The 21195-nt window shown below is 41.3% G+C and overlaps 1 protein-coding gene across 5 annotated transcripts in view; it reads right to left on the reverse strand.

Annotated features, from left to right (window-relative positions):
• Nucleotides 1-21195, reverse strand: part of CDON (cell adhesion associated, oncogene regulated) — a 99182-nt gene that overhangs the window by 26362 nt on the left and 51625 nt on the right. For all 5 annotated transcript variants that reach the window (XM_010829479.1, XM_010829482.1, XM_010829478.1 and 2 more), the window contains 7 exons: nucleotides 18350-18639; nucleotides 16460-16634; nucleotides 13836-13964; nucleotides 10238-10441; nucleotides 7994-8175; nucleotides 7007-7112; nucleotides 2107-2229 (listed from right to left, as the gene is read on the reverse strand). In XM_010829479.1, the coding sequence (XP_010827781.1) occupies nucleotides 2107-2229; nucleotides 7007-7112; nucleotides 7994-8175; nucleotides 10238-10441; nucleotides 13836-13964; nucleotides 16460-16634; nucleotides 18350-18639 (1209 nt within the window). The remainder of the gene's footprint in view (nucleotides 1-2106; nucleotides 2230-7006; nucleotides 7113-7993; nucleotides 8176-10237; nucleotides 10442-13835; nucleotides 13965-16459; nucleotides 16635-18349; nucleotides 18640-21195) is intronic.

Below are 21195 nucleotides of genomic sequence, written 5' to 3' on the forward strand. Positions count from 1 at the left end.
CCATTTTCTAGCAACTTCAACTCTACAGAACAGGGCTGGAAATCAGTCAAGGAGAGGCTGCCTTTCAAAGGAAAGAGCTCTGCAGCATTGAAAGCTAGAAGAATACCTGGCAAAGACTCTAAAGGAAATTTCTACTTTGGGTGGTATGTTGGATTATACAATTCTAAGGTCCCTGCCAATTCCTAAGACAACAAACAAGTTTCTAAGGCAAAATGGATGTTACAGATTGTACATGAAAGACCACAATTACTCATAGGGAAGTTCTTCAGGTTTGTTCACTCCTCATTTACTCTGAATTTATTCATAATTCCACCAAGCTTGATGAGCGGTTGCCAACCTCTCGCTGAACTTAAAAACTTTTGCAGTGGGTGAGATGGTCCCATGGACGTGAATGAGAAGAGAGAGCCAAGAACATGACATGAGCAAGTTAAGGGGCAAAACAGAAAGAGAAAGCAGAGAACTAAACAAAAATCACGATGGCCTACAATCTTGAACAGTGGGGGGAAGTGGCTGGCCTCCAACACTGTGTCATTCCCGAGAAAACTGTACGGAATTACGAAGATAAGATAATCACTGTTCACAATAAGAACCTTGAGTCATTTCTTTAAAAAGGTGAACTCATGCATCCAGCGTTCTACTTAAACAGGCTGGGAATTGTGTAATACATTTCAGAAAGTCATTCAGCGTGAACGGTTAAAATTTTATTTTTTTAGATTTTTCGTTTTTTTTTATGTGAACCATTTTTTAAAGTCGTTATTGAATGTGTTACAATATTGCTTCTGTTTTATATTGCTTCAGTTTTTTTGGCCACAAGGCATGTAGGATGTTAGCTCCCTGACCAGGGATCAAACCTGTACCCCCTGCATGTAAGGCAAAGTCTTAAACTCTGCACCGCCAGCGAAGTTCCAATTAACATTTTAAAGAAGGTTTTTGCTTTTCTCTCATCCGAAAGTCTATAGCTGGAACCTTTGATTCCCCAGCCGAGTCGATTAATGATGTATACTATAAGACTATTAAAAACAATACAGTTATTACATTGTTGTCTCTGTTTTATGTTCTGCCTGGCTAGATTCTTAAATGTCTTGGGAGCAGAGACAAGAAATTTCATTTTTATGTAATTTTGTTCCGAGTTTCACAGCATCTGGAGGCAAGTAAGAAATGTTCATTAAACAGTGTCCAGTACAAAAAGGTACTCAAATATATGCTAAACAAATGAAATTCAAGGTTAGTCTACAGGTCTGTGTGTATAAACGTTTAAATGTGAATTTAACATGTGGGTTTTGAAGCAGAAAGACACGTGATTCAGAATTGAACGATGAAGCTGAGTCTTGGCATATGAATTCAACCTTTCTGAGCCTCAGTTTCCACTTCGGCTGCTTCTGTTACTCAAGTGTGGTATCTTCTGTTTTCAACAATTGTAGTATTTTACAGCTAATCTATGTCTGCAAGCAGTTGAAATCTTATTTTAGAATTATCGACTAATTCTGAACTTAACTACTACACTTAACTGAACAGGTAGGTAGTATACATATCTGTCATTCAAAAACCACTTTAAACATAGGTAGCGCCTTCTCTTTAACTTTTTTGGGAAAGCATTCTAATTCTCTCAGCAATCTCAGAAATTAGTCAGCAAATATTTCTATTCCTTCATAGAGGACCAAAAAAAAAAGGGGGTTGGGGGGAAGTGACCTACCCAGAGGCATGCAGAAATTTACAATGAATACTTATCTAAACTACTTTTAAGGCAAGTTTTCTAGCCCAGGGGTCCTCAACCTCCAGGATCTAATGCCTGATGATCTGAGGTGGAGCTGATGTAATAATAATAGAAATAAAGTGCACAATAGATGTAATGCACTTGAATCATTCCAAACCACCTGCTCACCTCCCTGGTCCATGGGAAACTGTCTTCCATAAAACCAGCACTTGGTGTCAATGAAGTTGGGGATCGCTGCTCTAGCTGACATAAGGCTAGAGTGTTGAGACAGTGGATATACCTAGAAAACAGTCCAAAGTATCTATGGAAACACATCAATAGTCAGAAGGAATCCAGAGTTCAAAATCCTAGCTCTGTCCAGGGAAGAACCACTCATTCTCACCCCTCCCTACCTTTCGTTTCACAGATCATCACGTTACTGAACTCGCTCTCTCCTCCTTCGTTGAAACACTGCATTTTAATATCATAGGAGGTTTCTGGCTGCAGGTGGCCAATCATGTGCCACTGCTTTGAACCTAGAAAGGAAAAATAGATGATAAGATTTAAATACGCCACAATCTAAACAACAGAGTCAATAAAATCATTTAGTAATTTCAAAATGAAGTTGGAGCAGGTGCCATCACCATATAGTCAGTTTGAGCAATAAAAATGTCCTTATACTTTCAGCGATACGTGACAGATGAATAGCATTTCCTTTGCATGGTATGAAAAGAAATGGTAAAGAGAAGAGAGAAACTGAATTAAAGCTAAACCTGTCTGTGGGGATTCAGACTTTGTTTCATTACAAGTAATTAGTAGTAAGTCTTTCATAAAATACATATTAATTTTCTGCATAAGTTAAAAGAAAACCCTCAAGTCCTTTGATCCCATACTTCAGCGAGCAAGTCAACCCACTCTGTTCATCCACCAGAAAGCAACGCCATGTATGAGGTCAGAAAACAATGTCTTACCCAGAACAAGAGACCATTACAAGACAGACCTCAGCAAAACTCTCAGTTCCACTCTAATGGGACACAGTGTGTGCGTGTGTGTGTGTGTGCATGTGCGTGCTCAGTCATGTCTGACTTTTTGTGACCCGTATGGACTGTAGCCTGCCAGGCTCCTGGGTCCGTGGAATTCTCCTAGCAAGAATACTGGAGTGGGTTGTCATTGCTTTCTCCAGGGCATCTTTCTGACCCAGGCATGGAACCCGTGTCTCTGTGTCTCCTGCACTGCAGGCAGATTCTTTATCCCTGAGCCATCAGGGAAGCCCTCCAACATATAAATGAATGCTCAAACAGCAAAATCTACTCTGGGAAGCTCTTGGCTACTGCTCCCGCCATTTCTTTCCTTTTGAATCTGGGTCTCCAAACCACACAAGTAAAGAATGAGGCTGTGATCCGTGGCACACAGCCAGCATTTCATTTAGAAACACTTCTAAACTGAGCAACTTCAATATAAATCACTCTCTGTTTTTACTTCCGTGGACCTGTGACAAACTTTAATAAACAGGGACACGTCTGCCAGACTCAATGAACTCTTCAAGCACCTTTAATCCTTCTCAGAAAATACCTCTTCAAACTGTTTTCACTGTTTCTTAGAAACTCAACTATACCACCAACTGATTTAAGAGTCAATTAAAGATAGAGAAGGAAAAAAATAAATGAAACAAAACCACACACACAAGTCAAATCGACTTGGCTGACAGAGCCAGTGGCTCCGGGATTCTTCCTGATTCAACGCAGACAAAAACATCCCGACCTGGAAGCATACCCCTTTCCAGGCCACCGATACAAAGCCCCTCATTCATATTCTACAAGCCCCATATTTTATAAGGAAGAGAATCTGCTTGCTTTAGGATCGAAGGACTATGAAAAACTCACAAGTGGGGAATTCTAGGCCCCATTTATAAGTGTAAAGAGGATTCTAAAAGAAACTTGACTCAAAATCTACTTGAGATAAGAACAGATCCATTTTTAAATTCCAAAAGCTTTGCTAAAAGACTCCTACTTTTTTCTCTATCTTTAGTTCTTTCCTGGTCCAGCCCCCAACTCACTCAACAACATTCACTTGAATAATTATTACACTAGATTTGAAGTTTTCCTTTCATAGCACTAGTAAAAATGGAATTAAACTAAGCTTCTGATAAGTTACTAGTAAGAGAAAATGAACTAATACATATCATATTAGAATAATATCCCACTGTTATTGAAATTATTCCAATTATAGAAAATATCACCAGAAAGGTTTTACAGGTCATTGACAAATAAGACACCTAAGTGTTATTATTAGGTTTATAATCAACCAACAAGCATGCTGTTTGCTCAGCAGTTTTTTTCACCAAGAATGTTTTAGAAAAGGTAAAAAATGAAAGCACAGGCTTAAAGATCAGGATGACATACTCTGATTTACTTGAAACTGAACTTAATTTACAAGATTAAAATAATCACCACAAACACACTGGTATGTTCAAAACGTTTACAGCTTATCTAAACGTGGAACTTAATTCAAAAGGTAGGGTACCAGTATAATTGCTCTTCTCTTACTGTATTCTTTAACAATGTAATTGCGTTTCAAAGCTTAAACAATTTTGAGTTGATATACGTAAGTAATCTAAAACTTTAAAGAAAACTTTACGTAGAAAGGATAAATACTTCTGTTTCTCGGCTCGGGAGAGCAAGCCAATAGTTTCCAACTGCCACAAAAAGAATTTCAAGTGCATAAACTTGAAAATAAGGAATAAGCAAATTACACAGCACAGTGAAGCCCACTTAAACAGCTAACTGCTCTATTATGTTCATAAACAAGTTCTCGTGAACCACAAGGCAAAGCTCACATGTACAGATGCTGGTAAGAGAAACAAAAGCTCCTTTAGAGGAATTTCCCTGCTCCACACTCCACAGGCCAACACTCAAGTCTGTAAACGTTCAAAGATTTAGCTAGAGAATATAGAAAGTGTTTCTCAGAGGATTTCTAGATTTGAACCGGGAAGGGGAAGGGAGGGAGTGATACTGATGGAGACAGAGAGGGAGGTTTGTTTTATTTATATTTGGCTTATGTAGAACGACCTTCTCACGAAAGTGTAACCTCTCTCAAAAGAGTTTAAAACTAAAAACCAGACACCTCCACCTGCCTAACCCAGACAAAACTAACATGAAGACTGAGCCAGGACTACAGTGTGGATCGGTCACTGACAATGCTATTTCCTTTCATGAACATGCATATGAAAAAGTACCCATCACTGTAGAGATGAAAGTTCACACACACAGGCCACAGTCATGGGACCAGCACCCGGGTGAAGCACGTCACACACAGGCCACAGTCATGGGACCAGCACCCGGGTGAAGCATGTCACACACAGGCCACAGTCGTGGGACCAGCACCCGGGGGAAGCACGTCACACACAGGCCACAGTCGTGGGACCAGCACCCGGGTGAAACACGTCACACACAGGCCACAGTCGTGGGACCAGCACCCAGGGGAAGCACGTGTTCCTGGCCCCCCACAGTCCCCTCATGCCCCCTCCAGCCACTGCCACCTCCAGGAAGCTACCATCCTGACTTCACTGAATCTTTTTTGCCACTAACAATGATCTTTCCACACTTCCCCAATTCTTTATGAAGAAGGCAGGTTTGGGGAACTCATTTCTTTCCTACTTTTCCAGATTAAGAAAAGAGAAACAATCACTCTTCCATTCAAAAAATATTTAGGGGGCACCTACTCTGTTCCAGGTATTAAAACTTAGATAACAAATTTTTCATCATATCACAAAAATAATGGATGCATCACATCACAAAAGTAACGGATGAACAATAAAAAGAAAACCACAATATTTAAAGAAACATGATGCCACCTATTAAAAGTAATTTATTATAAGATTACTTACAACAAAAAAACTATTGGACGTTGAAAAGTCAGAGGAAAGTCACCTTGGCTTGGCACAATTTTTTGAGATGATTCATTAGGAAATTAATACTTCAAAAAAAAAAGAATCTTAGAGTGAAAAAAGACCTCAGAAGAAGCCTTCCTCCCAAAGCAAGAATCTGTTCCAACTTAGCACTGAGAAACAGGTATCCAGCTTCTACTGAACACCTCCCAAATTGGGGAGTTTATTATTTTGTGAGGGGACCCACATCAGAGAAATATGGTATGAAAGGGTTCTTCCTCACTCGATTTCCTTCTAGCTGTCCTCCCCCAACAGACTGAGTACCTCTTCCACATTCTAGTCCTTAAATACTTGAAGACAGGACTTTCCTGGTGGTCTAGTGGTTAGGAATCTGTCTGCCAATGCAGTAGACACGGGATTGCTCCCTCACCCAAGGAGAATCCTCATGCTGTGAAGCAACTAAGCACGGCACCACAACTACTAAGCCCACAAGCACCGAGAGCCCGCGCTCTGCAAGAGGAGAAGCCCCCACGACGAGAAGCCCACACGGCGCAACTACAGAGCAGCCCCGGAGCCCGTGCTCTGCAAGACGAGAAGCCGCCACGATGAGAAGCCCGCACGGCGCAACTAGAGAGCAGCCCTGGCTCGCTGCAACTGGAGAAAGCCCAAGCCCAGCAATGAAGACCCACAGCAGCCAAAATAATAAATTAAAAAAAAAAACACAAAACTTGAAGAAAGCTGTTCTGCTGCTGGCTATCATAGATGTCTTTTTTCCAACCTGATCATCCTAGACACTCCATTATTCTTTTCTGGGCTCTGAGCATTCACCCATTCATTTACTCAATAAATACCAAACAACTCAACAGTGTAGGGCTTGGGATACAGCCGTGGGAAAGAAGGCCCTCTGCCGTGAGGAGAGTAACATTTAGTGGGAAAAGCAAATGTTAAGCAAATAATTTCCTATACACACACATATGCAAAACTGAACCAGGATGCACACTTGCAAAATCTCTTCAGTTGTGCCTGACTCTTTGTGATCCTACGGACTGTAGCCTGCCAGGCTCCTCTGATCCTATGGACTGTAACCTGCCAGGCTCCTCTGTGCATAGGATTCTCTAGGCAAGAATACTGGAGTGGGCTGCCATGCCTTCTTCCAGGGGATCTTCCCACCCAAGGATCAAACCCGTCTCCTGCAGCTCCTGCATTGCAGGCGGATTCTTTACAGACTGAGCCACCAACCCCTCATTCTTCAAGGGTCCACTGTATTAAATTGGACAAATTAACTTTCTTTGGAAAAAATTCAAAGTAGTAGCATATATGCCATTTCATTTTTACTCTATTTTCCCTGGGACATTTTTCATAATATTTATAAACCCTCTCCGTCCAAAACTCTCTTATTAAGACTCTAGCTTGTCCACGGCACTTACCTTCCACAATATCCCTCTTGTAATCACTATCATTGTCACTATCTGTTGGCCGGTAATAGATATAAAATCCTTGAATGGGAGTGTTATTGTTACTCGATGGAATGTACTAGAAAAGACAAGCAAAGACTTGTCAAAGACAAAAATAAATGTAACTTTTACATCCATTAAGATTTATTTATCTGTGTGGCAGTATTTTTTGAGCTTCATTTTATAGAAATCCTTGATAGTCATTTAAAGTTTAATTTAAAGGTATTCAAAGGTGCTGAGAGTATTTTAGCTTACTGCAGGGCTAAACAAAAATAAAGCACTATGTCTCACTAGGCTCAAAGACAAAAAAGTACATTGGGCTCAAAAACAATAAAACATGAAATGGTGATTGTGTTAATACTTGGATGAGAGCTGAAGAGACAATCATTTTATTTTTAGCCCTGCCCCCTGAGCCTGGATGGGAGGGCAACTGGGGGGGAAGAATAGTTATATGTGTATGTACAGCTGAGTCCCTCTGCTGTGCATCTGAAACTATCACACTGTTGATCAGCTACGAGTGTGTGTGTGCTAAGTTGCTTCAGTTCAGTTGTGTCTGACTCTGTTCAACCCCATGGACTGTAAACACCAGGCTTCTCTGTTCATGGGATTCTCCAGGCAAGAATACCGGAGTGGGCTGCCATGCCATCCTCTGGGGGATCTTCCCAACCCAGGGATTGAACTCACATCTCTTATGTCTCCTGCTTTGGCAGGTGGGCTCTTTACCACTAGAACGCCACCTGGGAAGCTCTAATCAGTTAAACTCCATTATAAAATAAAAACTAAAACAAAATAAAACAAAACCTGCCCCTCTTATAATATATGCTCTTACACAAATTTGTGGCCCTCAATTTCCTCTTACTTAAAAGTTCAAAAATTTCCCATTCATAGTATCATGTCCTGATATTAAACTAACATGGCCACATCAGAAACTTTTGTCATTAGAGAAGATGTTTTACTTACCGTCCACTTTAGCATGATCTGAGTATCACTGACAGCTTCTGTGTAGGCGATGTGAGGTCCAGTTATGGGACGGTTAGAAAAGCGATTGGGGAACCCAGCCACCTGATACGGACGAGAAGCTGAACTCCGAAAACTCTCACCATAATGGTTGATAGCAATGACCCTAAATTTGTACGTTGAACCTTTCGAGGGAGGGAAAAGAAAAACAGAATTTAAGGGACAATATTCAAAATACAACAATCATACTTAAACATCTCTCTGCAATAACAACGACATGCTCTAAAGCCTAGATAGTAAATAGATTTCAACCCACTTGTCACTCTGGTATTGCATGCGTTCATTGCGTGTGTTCAAGATTCCAATACCTTACTGGGGGTCCCTGGGAGAGACAGATGCTGTTCCTCATGGAAAGAAGCCAGGAGAGAGGAGGAAAGAGCACATTTCTCTTTCAACATCCTGTTCTAAAGTCATACCCATCAAATACAGGACTAGCTGGTGGTGATGATGGTGGTGTTTAGTCACTAAGTCGTGTCCCAGTCTTTGCAGCCCCATGGACTGCAGCCTGCCAGGCTCCTCTGTCTGTGGGATTTCCCAGGCAAGAATACTGGAGTGGGTTGCTGAAACTATTGGGTTGGCCAGAATATTTGTTTGGGTTTTTCTGTAAGTACATAGGAAAAATCAGAACGAACTTTGTGGCCAACCCAATAGGGTTTTTTCCACTTTGAAAGAAACAACTGAAGCAAAGTTTAACACAGGGAATACAGCTATGAAGAGGCACTGTGTGGCTAATCACAGATGTCACTCTGCTCCCTCTAATAAGAGGAGAAAGATCAGATTTAAGCTACAACAGAAGGTATTTGTTTGGCTTAGATATTAAGAACTTAAAAAAAAAAAACAAAACTCTAAGGATTGTGAGTTTCTGAAAATCTGAATCTAAAGAATAAATTAGACCCCTAAAGCAAGTTTCCCCAAAGCTCAAAAATAACCCCTGAGCTTCTGAAAACAGTCTTTTCTATCTATAAAATGTTACTTAGCTTTGCCCATATTTAAAACTGCCACCCTCTCCCAACTGTACCTACATATTCCTGAGCTCCTCCTGTTACCTGTCAGACAAACACGGGTTTTTGCTGCTAAAGTACATTTAAAAGTCCATCAACAAAAACAGTCATGAAACCCAAACAAACAAAAGTAAATAAAGTTGATTTGTGATTAGTGCTTTCCTCTTTTATGGGTTGTTTCATATATTAGGGGGTCTGGATGGGCTTCCCTGGTGGTTCAGATGGTAAAGAATCTGCCTGCAATGCAGGAGACCTGGGTTTGATCCCTGGGTTGGGAAGATCCCCTGGAGGAGGGCATGGCAACCCACTCCAGTATTCTAGCCTGGAGAATCCCCATGGACAAAGCAGCCCAGTGGGCTATAGTCCGTGGGATCACAAAGAGTCAGACATGACTGAGCGACTAAGCACACAGGGGTCTGGAGAAGCTCCCCTGATGCTGAAACAAAACTTAACAGAACAAGGAGGTGCTGAATGTTGTCTCATATCCATAAAGCAAAGTAGTGGGTTTAACCATGCTAAGATGCATCATCAGATCAATTGTAGTCAAATAACAAGCAATTTCCCTCTTAAAACATTCATTCATAGCAGAATACACATACATACACACACACAAAGATGTCACCACAACCCTGCTTCCACTCATCTGCAGTTAGAAATAGTCTAAAGCCCAGAAATAAAGACTAGGTTAAGTCAATCACGGTATACTTACACAGTAGATACACAGTTATTAAACACTGAGTTCTGAAGAATTGTTAATTATGATATAACATGGGAAAAGGGGGTCACAAGACAATATTTATGGCATGATCCCAGTTTGTATTAGAAAGGAAAAAAGACTAGAAAGAAATACAACATAATATAAACAATGGTTATCTCTAGATGGGTGGGTTTGGAGTGACTATTCTCTTTTTATATTTTGCTTTCAGATACAATTTTGCTTTTTATACAATAAGCTCACATTACTTTAACAATTAGAAGAATATATGATTATTACAAATATGTATTTAGGGATTTCCCTGGTGGTCCAGTGGTTAAGACTTCCCAATGCAGGGGACACAGACTAGATCTCTGGTCAGGAAACTAATATCCTGCATGCAGTAGGCATGGTCAAAAAAAAAAAAAAAAGACGAATATGCATCTAAGGTCAGCACTGCTGGCCTAAAACAAAATGTCTGAATATTACTACCTGGCTCTAAGCTACGAACTTCCACAGAAAGCTTAGAAGGAGGGATGTCTTCAGCTGCCACCAGCCAATCACTAGTCCTCATCCGTTTATATTCAACCTTGAAGGCAGTGATTGGAGAGCCCCCGTTCGCCCGAGGAATCCATGTGACGTAGACAGACGTCTCTGACGCAGTGGAGATAGTAGGCCGGTCAGGTGCCTCTGGGACTGAAAATGGAAACATTCATTTAGATAACCCTCAGCATCAGAAACAAGAATTACTCAAGTGAACTGAAAGGGATAAATCCCCAACATCACTTTACTAAAGGCTCTGCACCAAAATTCTTGCCAGAGTTAATAACATTATGACTTTCTTTCTGTCCTCTGAAAAGTTAATGTGCAATGAAATAGAGGAAGTAGCAGGAAAAGTGAGATAATTTATAAACTTGATAAGTATCTCTGAAAATCCGAAAGTTAATGAGTATGATGACTGAGGCATGCTAAAACAATATAAGTAATTATTACTTGGTGCTTCAAGTCTGACTGTGGTAATAATTTACAGTAAATTTCAAAACGATGTGTTATTTAAATGGTTTTCATTATCCAACTGAGCTATAGAAAACATATTCAGCCAATAGTCTATAGGTTGTTCTGTTTATTAGCTATTATGATCATAGCCTGTCAATAATCAGCAATGTAGCTATTACTACTGTACGTATCTTAACACATTCAAGGCTACAGGAATGCTAGTCTGAAAAACAGACTGCAAGCAGTAAAATAGAGATAAACCGAACCAGTAAAATCAATCCTGATAAAAATGGGAAGGGAGAACCACTGCTTAGGATGAAAGCAGGAAGACACATTCACAGTTAAATAAAGACAAGTGGTATCAGGAAACAGATGATCCACGTGGTCATCCACGTGAACCCAACACCTGGCAGCTCTCGGTTAGCATGGCCAAGAGGAGGGATGTTTCCAGCCCACAGACGAGACGGTCTCGATTCTACGGCAGGTGGAAACCTCAGGAGGAAGTTCATCAGCCATTCAAACTGTGTAGCCAACACGTGTCCCTAACTGCTGGCCAAGCAATCTGGTGGTTATAACTGGCTTCCCACCTGGTCCCTACAGAGCAAGGGTGTGGACAGAAACAGCCTGGGCTGTACAACAGTTCGGAAGTTGTGAACTGCCACCCACTTTACAGCAGTCACCTGAGAGCTTTTTAAGAATGAGCTGGTTATCAAGACCGACTGCCCTTCCACACGCTCACTGTCATGTCTCTAGAGCTGGAACAAGGAGGACCAGCTCTGGACCACGGTTCCATTGTTGTCGTTTTAGTCGCTAAGTCATGTCTGACTCTCTGCAACCCCATGAACTGTAACCTGCCAGGCTCCTCTGTTCATGAGATTTCCCAGGCAAGGATACTGGAATGGGTTACCATTTCCTTCTTCAGGGGATCTTCCCAACCCAGAGATTGAACCCATATCTCCTGCATCAGCAGGTGGATTCTTACTTGCTGAGCCACCGGGGAAGCCCCCATGGTTACATTACTTCAGTGAATTACTCAGGAAGCCCTGTCTCTGTCTAGCCTGGGTCTGGCCTCCACCAACACCCCTCTGTCTCAACATCTCTTCAATCTGAATACAAACACATAACAAAATAATGTTGCATATGGTGCCTGTATGAAGGAATTCGTGGCATTTTAAAAACAAATTGTTTAATGGATGAAAAGATGAACACATTCAAAGCAGGCAACTTGGCATGATACTTACTGTATTCCTTTCAAGTTAGAAAGCAATGGAAACAGAACGAATAGAAGTTAGTGAATTTCTCTTCTAATACGAAGATAACTGAACAACTTCCTCTGTTAATTCACATGAGGTTAAAACTCATAAAGAATACCACAGACCAAGTAGAAAAAGAACGTTATTAGGGGAAAGTCCCTAAAGAGAAGAATACCATTGATACCTAAAATAAACAGCATGTGAAAGGAGATAAAGAATACTGCTCTTGGAGTCTTAAATATCTGACCACCACTCTCTGGGTGACCTTAGGCAAGTTCCACAACCCCCTTGAGTTCCAGTTTCCTGATCTGTAATATGCTGATGCTCCCTTCCTCACAGGGTTATTGTGAAGATTAAATAAATCCTTTCTTTAGGGTTATCTCTGCTTGGATAACACCAAACTCATGATTGCCAGCACAGAATCCATAACCTTCAGCAACAAATTCTTATCACCTATCTTGGTAAATGGTTCAAGTTGCCCAAGTCACCGTATTTCTCGCTTTCATTCAGTGAGGATTCAGTTCCCTTCATCTCTGGTCTGTGTCCTTCCCCATCCACACTGTCACTATCTGTATTTCCAAGCCTCATCTGATGCCACTCCCCCGTCCCATCTCTAAAATCTTCCAGGCTTCTTCATAGCTTTCAGGGAAAGACTGAATCTTTAAGGACATCATACAAGGCAACTGCTTTCCTCCCCCACTGTAGCATGATTCCCCATAGCACTAAATAAAAATCTCTGAATCTCTAAATGAAATAGAACATATCCTTCATCTGTCTCTGCATGAGAGGTCTCTGCCCAGAACCGTTTCTCCTGCTTCTTCATTCAGCTATAACATTCTTGCCTTTGAAGCTCAGCTTAGGGAACATCTCTTATTGCCAGCCACTGGGCCTCCTTCCTATCAAGGAAGTGATTTAGGTAAATCTCATGAAATGTTTGATTCCAAGGCAGAATCAAAACCATCGTTGCTGGTTGATCTATCCTCCCTGCTATATTGGTATTGGTTTAGTTGTCTGCATCATCTCCTATACTGTAAGCCTCTCCAAGGGCAAGATTTATTTGATCTCTGCTGCTCCAGCATGTAGTACTGCGTGTTAGTTCATGAGGTTTTTGTTCTTCTGATCTCAGAGGCGAAAGGACTCAAGAAAAAGCAGCTCATGATACTGAAGATGCAGAGGCATTCCACAGAGGTGTTCAAATGTTATGACTTGCTTCTGTCTGAGGCCAACTCATAGACTATAAAAATAGGGAAGAGAAGCTTGAAAATTCTTAGAGCTCAGTAATAAAATGTTAAGCCTTCCCTAGATCACAAAAAGCACATTATGTTGTAACAGGAGAATTCATGTATGATTAAATACTAAAAAGAAGTCTTTTAAAAATCTTATTGTTATGACATCTAAACACTCTAAGATCAACATGATACAACAATAAAGCTGAGAATGACATGTAATCAATCAATAAAAAACTAAGTCATACTATAGGTACCATGACATATTTTGACAAATCACCAAAAAAAACAAGTCAGATGTTCAGGGTTCCAATGTAAATTTGGTTTCCATGCCAGAGAGGAGACAGAAAAATCCTTTTTGTGAGTTATAAAAACTTAGTATCATAACATTTGAAATCTGAGTTTATTACTTTGAATATCAATCATGGTACTGGGTATTTAAGATTTCAAATTCAAGACATTTTAAAATGGTTGAAATAAAACCTATAAGAGTTATATGGTAGGATATAATTTGAATAATAAATATCCTGTCCCACTCCACCCCCTAATAACCTGAAACAGGTCAGTTACATTTGGAAACAAACAGAATGAATAAGTGAAGAATCTTCTCTTTACCTCCACTATGCCTAGAGGCATCTGTGAGTACCACTCCGAAGTTGTCTGCAGCCTCTGAAACAACAGGGCGCTTAGGGACGCCCACAGGTGGAGAGGAGGCCTGGGTATTTTTCGATGATGCTGTTTTCTCTAGAAAGGTACAATATAACATAATATAATACAAATAAGCTTCTTTGCATAAGAAAAGATACTATGAAACTCAACTGGCATATAAATATATGAATTTATCGGTTACAGTGTCTAAATTTAAAATCTACATTGTAATTACTTGGCTAATATGAGGAATTAACTTGAGAAGTTACTTTGTCTTTTTCTAGTACCTATAACAAAAATGTGTCTCTCTTCACCAGGACAGCTTTAATCTACACACATAAAAAATGACACAAATGAAAAAGCCAAATGACTAAAGGTTTTCAAACTATTCACCCACTTTTATTTTTACTGTACATATTTCTTAATTCTGATGCAGAAAATTCATTATTTAAGAGCTTCGGTTAAGTTTCTTCATGCGAAAGCTGTCATGCCGTTTTAAAATTTCAAGGGGGGAAAAATGAAATTGATTATTTCAGAACTGAAATACATGCTCATTATTCAGTATTTGCAGGTCAGGCTGTATAAACAACTAATGACTAATTATGGGTAATAACTCAAAATACATTTCAAATAAGAAATACTCACTTTTTCTGTCTAGACACAGTAATTAAATAAAAGGATATTTTTCAAAAGTCAATAGACAATTTCTTTTCAATCATCAGAACTCCTTTCCAACACTGTGCTACACCAAAAACTCTTGTATCCAATTCCCGTCTCTGCTCACAGAAGTCTTTTTGTTCATCTATGGCCAACCTGCGATGGCATCTTTTTAAATTGTTTATTTTATTTATTTATGACAGCGCTGGGTCTTTGTTGCTGTGCAGGCTCTTCTCTAGTCGTGGCGAGCAGGGGCTACTCTGTAGCTGTGGTGGCTTGGCTCCTCTTGTTCACGGGCTTCAGGGCACACGGGCCTCAGGAGTTGCGGCACGTGGGCTCAGCAGTTGTGACTCCCGGGCTCTGGAGCTCAGGTTCACCAGTTGTGGTGCATGGGTTTAGCTGCTCTGAAGCGTGTGGGATCTTCCCAGTCAGGGATTGAACTCATGTCTCTTGCACTGGCAGATGGATTCTTTACACTGAGCCACCAGTGAAGCCCTGAAATGGCATCTTTTCAATCAAGCTACCCTCACAAACTGGGAGGGCTTCCCTTGTAGCTCAGTCAGTAAAGAATCTGTCTGCAGTGCAGGAGACCTGGGTTTGATTCCTGGGTCAGGAAGATTCCCTGGAGGAGGGCATGGCAACCCAATCCAGTATTCTTGCCTGGAGAATCCCATGAACAAGAGTCCATGGGGGGCTCAAGATTTGGACATGACTGAGCGACTAAACCACCACCACCACCCTCACAAGCTGCCCCACAGAAGACTATCCCCTGGCATCTTGTCTTGCCTGGACCATGTCAGATCTGGTCCCTCCCTATCCCTTTGCCCTCCTCCAATCTATCCTGACCCTACAGTCAGCATGGCCCTATAGCCAGCATTGAAACACACAAGAGGCAGTGTCACAACTCTGCTCAAAACTCTCCAATGCTCCCAGTTCACTCAGGGTCAAAGTTGGTGTTCCAGCAGGTTGGACAATGTGCCGATGATCATCCATCTCCTTGAGCATTCTCTCCTCCCCACTTACTTTACTCTCATCACTGTGGCCCCTCAGTGCTCCAAGCACACCCACTTGCTATCCTCTCTACTGGGATATTCCAGCCCCAGATACTCACATGGGTTTCCACACACCTCCTTAAAGTTCCGCCCTGCTGTCAGCTGCTCAGTTCTCTGGCCACCCGTTCAAACTGGGACAACCGCTACCACCCCACGTGCTTGCATGTAAGTCATTTCAGTCGTGTCTGACTCTTTGTGACTCTGTGGACTGCAGCCCACCAGGCTCCTCTGTCCATGGGATTCTCCAAACAAGAACACTGGAGTGGGCTGCCATTTCCTCCTCCAGGGGGTCTTCCCGACCCAGGGATCAAACCCACGGCTCTCAGGTCTCCTGCATTAGCAGGTGGATTCTTTACCACTAGCACCACCTGAGAAACCCATGCTACACCCATCCCTTAATTTATATCTCTTGTTAGCATTCAACACCTACTAATGTTCTTATAACTTATGTGTAAACTTCTCCCAACTAGAATGGAAGCTCCATGACAGCAAAGGAGTATTATCTATTTTGTTTACTACCTGGCACTGAGAAGTCATTCAGTAAATATTAGCTGAACTGAAATTTTGCCTTGAGTTGGCCTTTATGTGTATGTCTTACCTTTTTTAGCAAAGTAGAAGCTCTATCAGGATGGATCTTGTCTTGATTATCCTTGTTTTGTCCCTTACCCTAATGCCTTACCTATCATAAGCTCTCAAAAATACCTGTGAAATGCTAGATGGACTAGAAGAATTCAACCATCTAAATGTGGCCCCAAGAGGTACTATAATAGGTTTATTTAGTAAATTTATATACAAGAAACTTGCTACCCCAAAATGACACTAATTATTAAAAAGTGACATCAATACAGCCAACTCCCTCCTCTTAGGGAAGATTATACTCACCTTTGCTGGTTCGGAAGGTGAGCATGGCAGGCTGTCCTTCCCCGGCTGCACTCCTCGCCACCATCAAAACTTCGTAGAGACTCGATGGCTCCAGTTCCGTTAAATGGAGCTCATTCTCACTTCCTGGGACTCGAACTGTGTGCCAGTTTCCCACGACACCAACACCATCCTCCAGCTACCCAAGCGAAAACAAGGCATTTTTCAAAATGGAGATATAGGGCAGAAAAATCTTTCCATTTCAATTGGATAAAAACTAGAAGTCCTTCAATTCCAAAATGAATCTGGGGAAGCGATGCACCGTCAAAAGTGAAAGAGACACAATGCCTCTTCCAATTAAGAACCAGAAGGAGACCTGCAGTGAGAAGTTTGGGATTCTCACTGTTTTTGAAAAAGGCTGCTGCTCATCAGCTGCCACTAACTTATGGCCTCAAGGAAGTTACTTGATTACCCAGTCATTTCCTTTCCTGGTAATGGAAACGTTGCTCCTTTCTTACTGGACTAATGGGAGAATTAACTAAGTAAACAATAATACGTACTAATGATAATATATAATATATACAATACCTGATAAATCATAGTTCATGTTTATGTCTATATAATTTATGCAATTATGCATTATATATTTCTAACAGTCTTGTTTCATGTTTTTATACCGTTTGTTGAGTTGAAGGAAAGAAAAAGAGATCCAATCTGTTATGCCTTCCTTAATAAAACCAAGGGCCAACATTCATGGAAGTTTCCATGTGGACAGGATTACCAGTGAAACTTCCTTCATCTAGAATCATCAAGTTAAAAACAGTGAATAAACTTCCAAGTATCATTATGTTAATTTTTCCAGATATTAAAAATATTACTGTAGGGGGAGAAATGGAGTGGGAGGCTGGAATAGCAGATGTAAGCTTTTATACAGAGAATGGAAAAACAACAAGGTCTTACTATTTAGTACAGAGAACTAGATATTCAATATCCTATGATAAACTATAATGGAAAGGAATATTTTTTAAAAATGTATATATAGGGATAACTGAATCCCTATGCTGTACAGCAGTAATTAACATTGTGAATCAACTACACTTCAATTAAAAAAATACCTAAAGGATAAAAAAATATTCCTATTAAATGATGGATACCAAAACATCTTGAATATAGAAAATTATTTTAAATACGAGTACATCTCCTCCCATTTCATTTACTAATCTCATTAAACAAAGAAGGGAGGATTTTCATTTTGTTTTAATATAAGTCTGTGGATAAAAAATATCATCTGAGAAATCAAGACAGACCAACGTTTACCGTAACAAATAACCAATGAAAAATATTAATACAATTAGGAAGACAACTGGAAATGAAAATATTAATCAGAGATTATAATGGAAAACTTTGTTCAAACAGTGGTTTCTAATAAGAAATTGCTTCTTCGCTAAATAAACTGTCTTCTGCCACTTCACAGAGGGAAGGAATTACTTTTTAAAAAGTGGTTTATAAAGCTTTACACCCAAGGGGTTAAAATGTTTGATTAAAAAGGTCAAGAAGCAGGGAATCCCTGGCAGTCCAGTGGTTAGGACTCGGGGCTTTCGCTGTCAGGGCCAGGGTTCTATGCCTGCTTGGGGAACTAAGATTTCTCAAACCCCAGGAACGGTCAACAAAACAACTGTCAAGTTACTTGGTTCTTAAAATCCCAATCTGGGGGAGGTTATTTGTACTTCACTCTTACTGTTTTTATAAGACTGGTGAACCCAGCGTGACTGCTGACTCTCTCCCAAACCCATCACCCTGGGATGCTCCTGTTCTGCTTCCTGCCACTCCACTAGTGTGAAAGATAGCAAGCATGTGTTATACACAGGATGCGAGGATGTGAGAAGAGAAAGATCACAGACGACAAGACATTACCTTTCGATACTTCACGAAATAGGCATTGATGGGCAGCCCGCCGTCCTTCCCTGCCCTCCAGACCAGGCTGTAGGTGTCTGGCGTGTGTGTCTGAGGGGGGCTCAGAATGATAGGGGCATCAGGGACAGAGGGGCCACTAGCGTTTTTCTCTGATGATGATTCCTTGGCACTGGAATGTTCTTTCACCGGAAATGAGCTCAATAATCCAGTTTCTGAATCATCACTTTTATCATTCTGAGTGGGATCAGAAGATGTGACTATTTCTGCTTTGGTATCTGTCTCAAAAGGAACTGCAGAGAAAGAAAGAGGAGATGGAAGAAATTCATCATTTCAGGGTCTCACACACATTGTGCCGTCATCTAACACAATGTTAGCACAATTTGAGCCCTAGTAGTTAAAACAGGTAACATTTCAACTTATAATTCATGGAGACATCTAATCTCCAGTTGCTGTTGTCATTCAGTCACTAAGTCATGTCTGGCTCTTTGCAACCCCATGGATGGCAGCACACCAGGCTTCCCTGTTCTTCACTATCTCCTGGAGTTTGCTCAAGTTCATGTCCATTGAGTCGGTGATACTATCTAACCATCTCATCCTTTGTTATTCCCTTCTCCTCCTGCCTCAATCTTTCCCAGCACCAGGGTCTTTTCCAAGGAGTCAGCTCTTCACATCAGGTGCCCAACATATTGGAGCTTCAGCTTCAGCATCAGTCCTTCCAGTGAATATTCAGGGTTGATTTCTTTTAGGATTGACTGGTTTGATCTCCAGTAGCTATCTACTATTCATGAAGGAGCAAATTAATTTTCTGAAAAAGCAGTTCTACAATGCAGCGGTTTGGTAGCTAGTACTACTGCTAAGTTGCTTTAGTCGTTTCTTATTCATTGCGAACCCTGTGGACCATAGTCCACCATATTCTGTTCAAGGGATTCTTCAAGCAACAGTACTGGAGTGGGTTGCCATCTCCTCCTCCAGGGGATTTTCCCAACATAGGGATGGAACCCAGGTCTCTGATGTGAAAGGATGCTGTTTTCCCCTGCTCTGTGCGAGCAGTCCCTCTTTTACAACAAGTTGCTAGTGTAACCTCTGGAGATTTTAAGTTGGCCAACAAGGAACTTTTACGCTAATTGGTAAATGAACACAATGAGTAATGCACTCCCTTGGGAACAAAATAACACAAGTAGCTAAGAAAAGATCAAGACTTAGACCATTACCTACTGGGTAGCTAGTCCCCAAAGGTCCCTTAGTATTAACACCCTTGGACAGTCCTCTCCTATGCTGAATCGGGCTACCCCATGAGTGGCTGTAACCAATGCCAAGCCCAAAGTAGGCTGTGGTCTTCCAGGCTTAAGCCTTAAGAAGGCCTGGCACCCCTACCAGAGCACTACCACATACAGACGTCCAAGCTAGCCATGGAGAGAAGTGACCACGGAAGGGAGAGAGGGAGGAAGGGAGAGAAATGGAGGGGGGCAGGAGGGAGAGGAGGGCATGTAGGTGGAGTCCAGCCCTCACAAAGATGCCACACGTGTGAGTGGAGCCTCTTGGGCAGTTCCAGCCCCAGGTGCTATCTGATTACAAAGGTCTAAGAGACCCCAAGCAAGGCCCACAGAATGGCCCACTTTATCCTTTTAACCCACAGACCTGTAAGATAATAAGGGACCTGTTAAGTCATTCATCAGATATAACTATCCCCAAAGATGGTTTTTCCAGTAGTCATGTACAGATGTGAAAGTTGGACCATAAAGAAGGCTGAATGCTCAAGAAGTAATGCTTTTGAACTGTGGTGCTGGAGAAGACTTTTGACAGTCCCTTGGATAGCAAGGAGATCAAACCAGTCAATCCTAAAGGAAATCAATCCTGAATATTCATTGGAAGCCGAAGCTCCAATACTCTGGCTACCTGACGCAAAGAACCGACTCATTAGAAAAGACCCTGATGCTGGGAAAGATTGAAGGCAGGAGAAGAAGGCGAAAACAGAGGATGAGATGGTTGGATGGCATCACCGACTCAATGGACATGAGTTTTCGAAAACTCCAGGAGATGGTGAAGGACAGGGAAGCCTGGCATGCTGCAATCCATGGGGTCGCAAAGAGTCAGACACGACTGAGCAACTGCACAGCAAAAGATGAACAACTTAACACATGGGCTTCCCTGGTGGCTCAGATGGTAAAGAATCTGCCTGCAATGCAGGAGACTTGAGCTCGATCCCTGAGTCGGGAGGACTCCCTGGAGAAGGGAATGGGCTACCCACTCCAGTGTTCTTGCCTGGAGAATGCCATGGACAGAGAAGTCTGGTGGGCTACAGTCCATGGGGTTGCAAAGAGTCAGACAAGACTGAGCGACTAACACTTTCACTGCATACAACAACAGAGAACTACCTCCCTCTAGTATACTCGGAAGACAAGTCATAGACAAGAGGGAGGAAACGAAACAAGACTAGCAAAGGTAAGGGAAGAATTTACTTGTTTCCGTTTTTTTTTTTTTTCTGGATAAAATGGAAGGTTGGCTTAAGAAATTGCCAGTCTATATCATAATAAGCGAAATAAGAAAAAGGCAAATACCACAGGATATCACTTATATGCAGAATCTAAAATATGACACAAATGAACGTATCTACAGACGCAGAGAACAGACTTGCGGGTGCCAGAGGGAAAGTGGGGTGGAGGAGGGATGGACTAGTCGCTCGGTATTAGCCGAGGTGCAAAGTATTATACATAGAAGAGATAAACAAGGTCCTACTGTGTAGCACAGGGAACTATATTCAATATACTGTAATAAACCAGAATGGAAAAGAATATGAAAAACGTATTATATGGATAACTAAATCACTTTGCTGTACAGCAAAAATT

Source organism: Bison bison, unplaced genomic scaffold (assembly GCF_000754665.1).
Source record: "Bison bison bison isolate TAMUID 2011002044 unplaced genomic scaffold, Bison_UMD1.0 scf7180017864506, whole genome shotgun sequence".
NCBI classification, from domain to species: domain Eukaryota; kingdom Metazoa; phylum Chordata; class Mammalia; order Artiodactyla; family Bovidae; genus Bison; species Bison bison.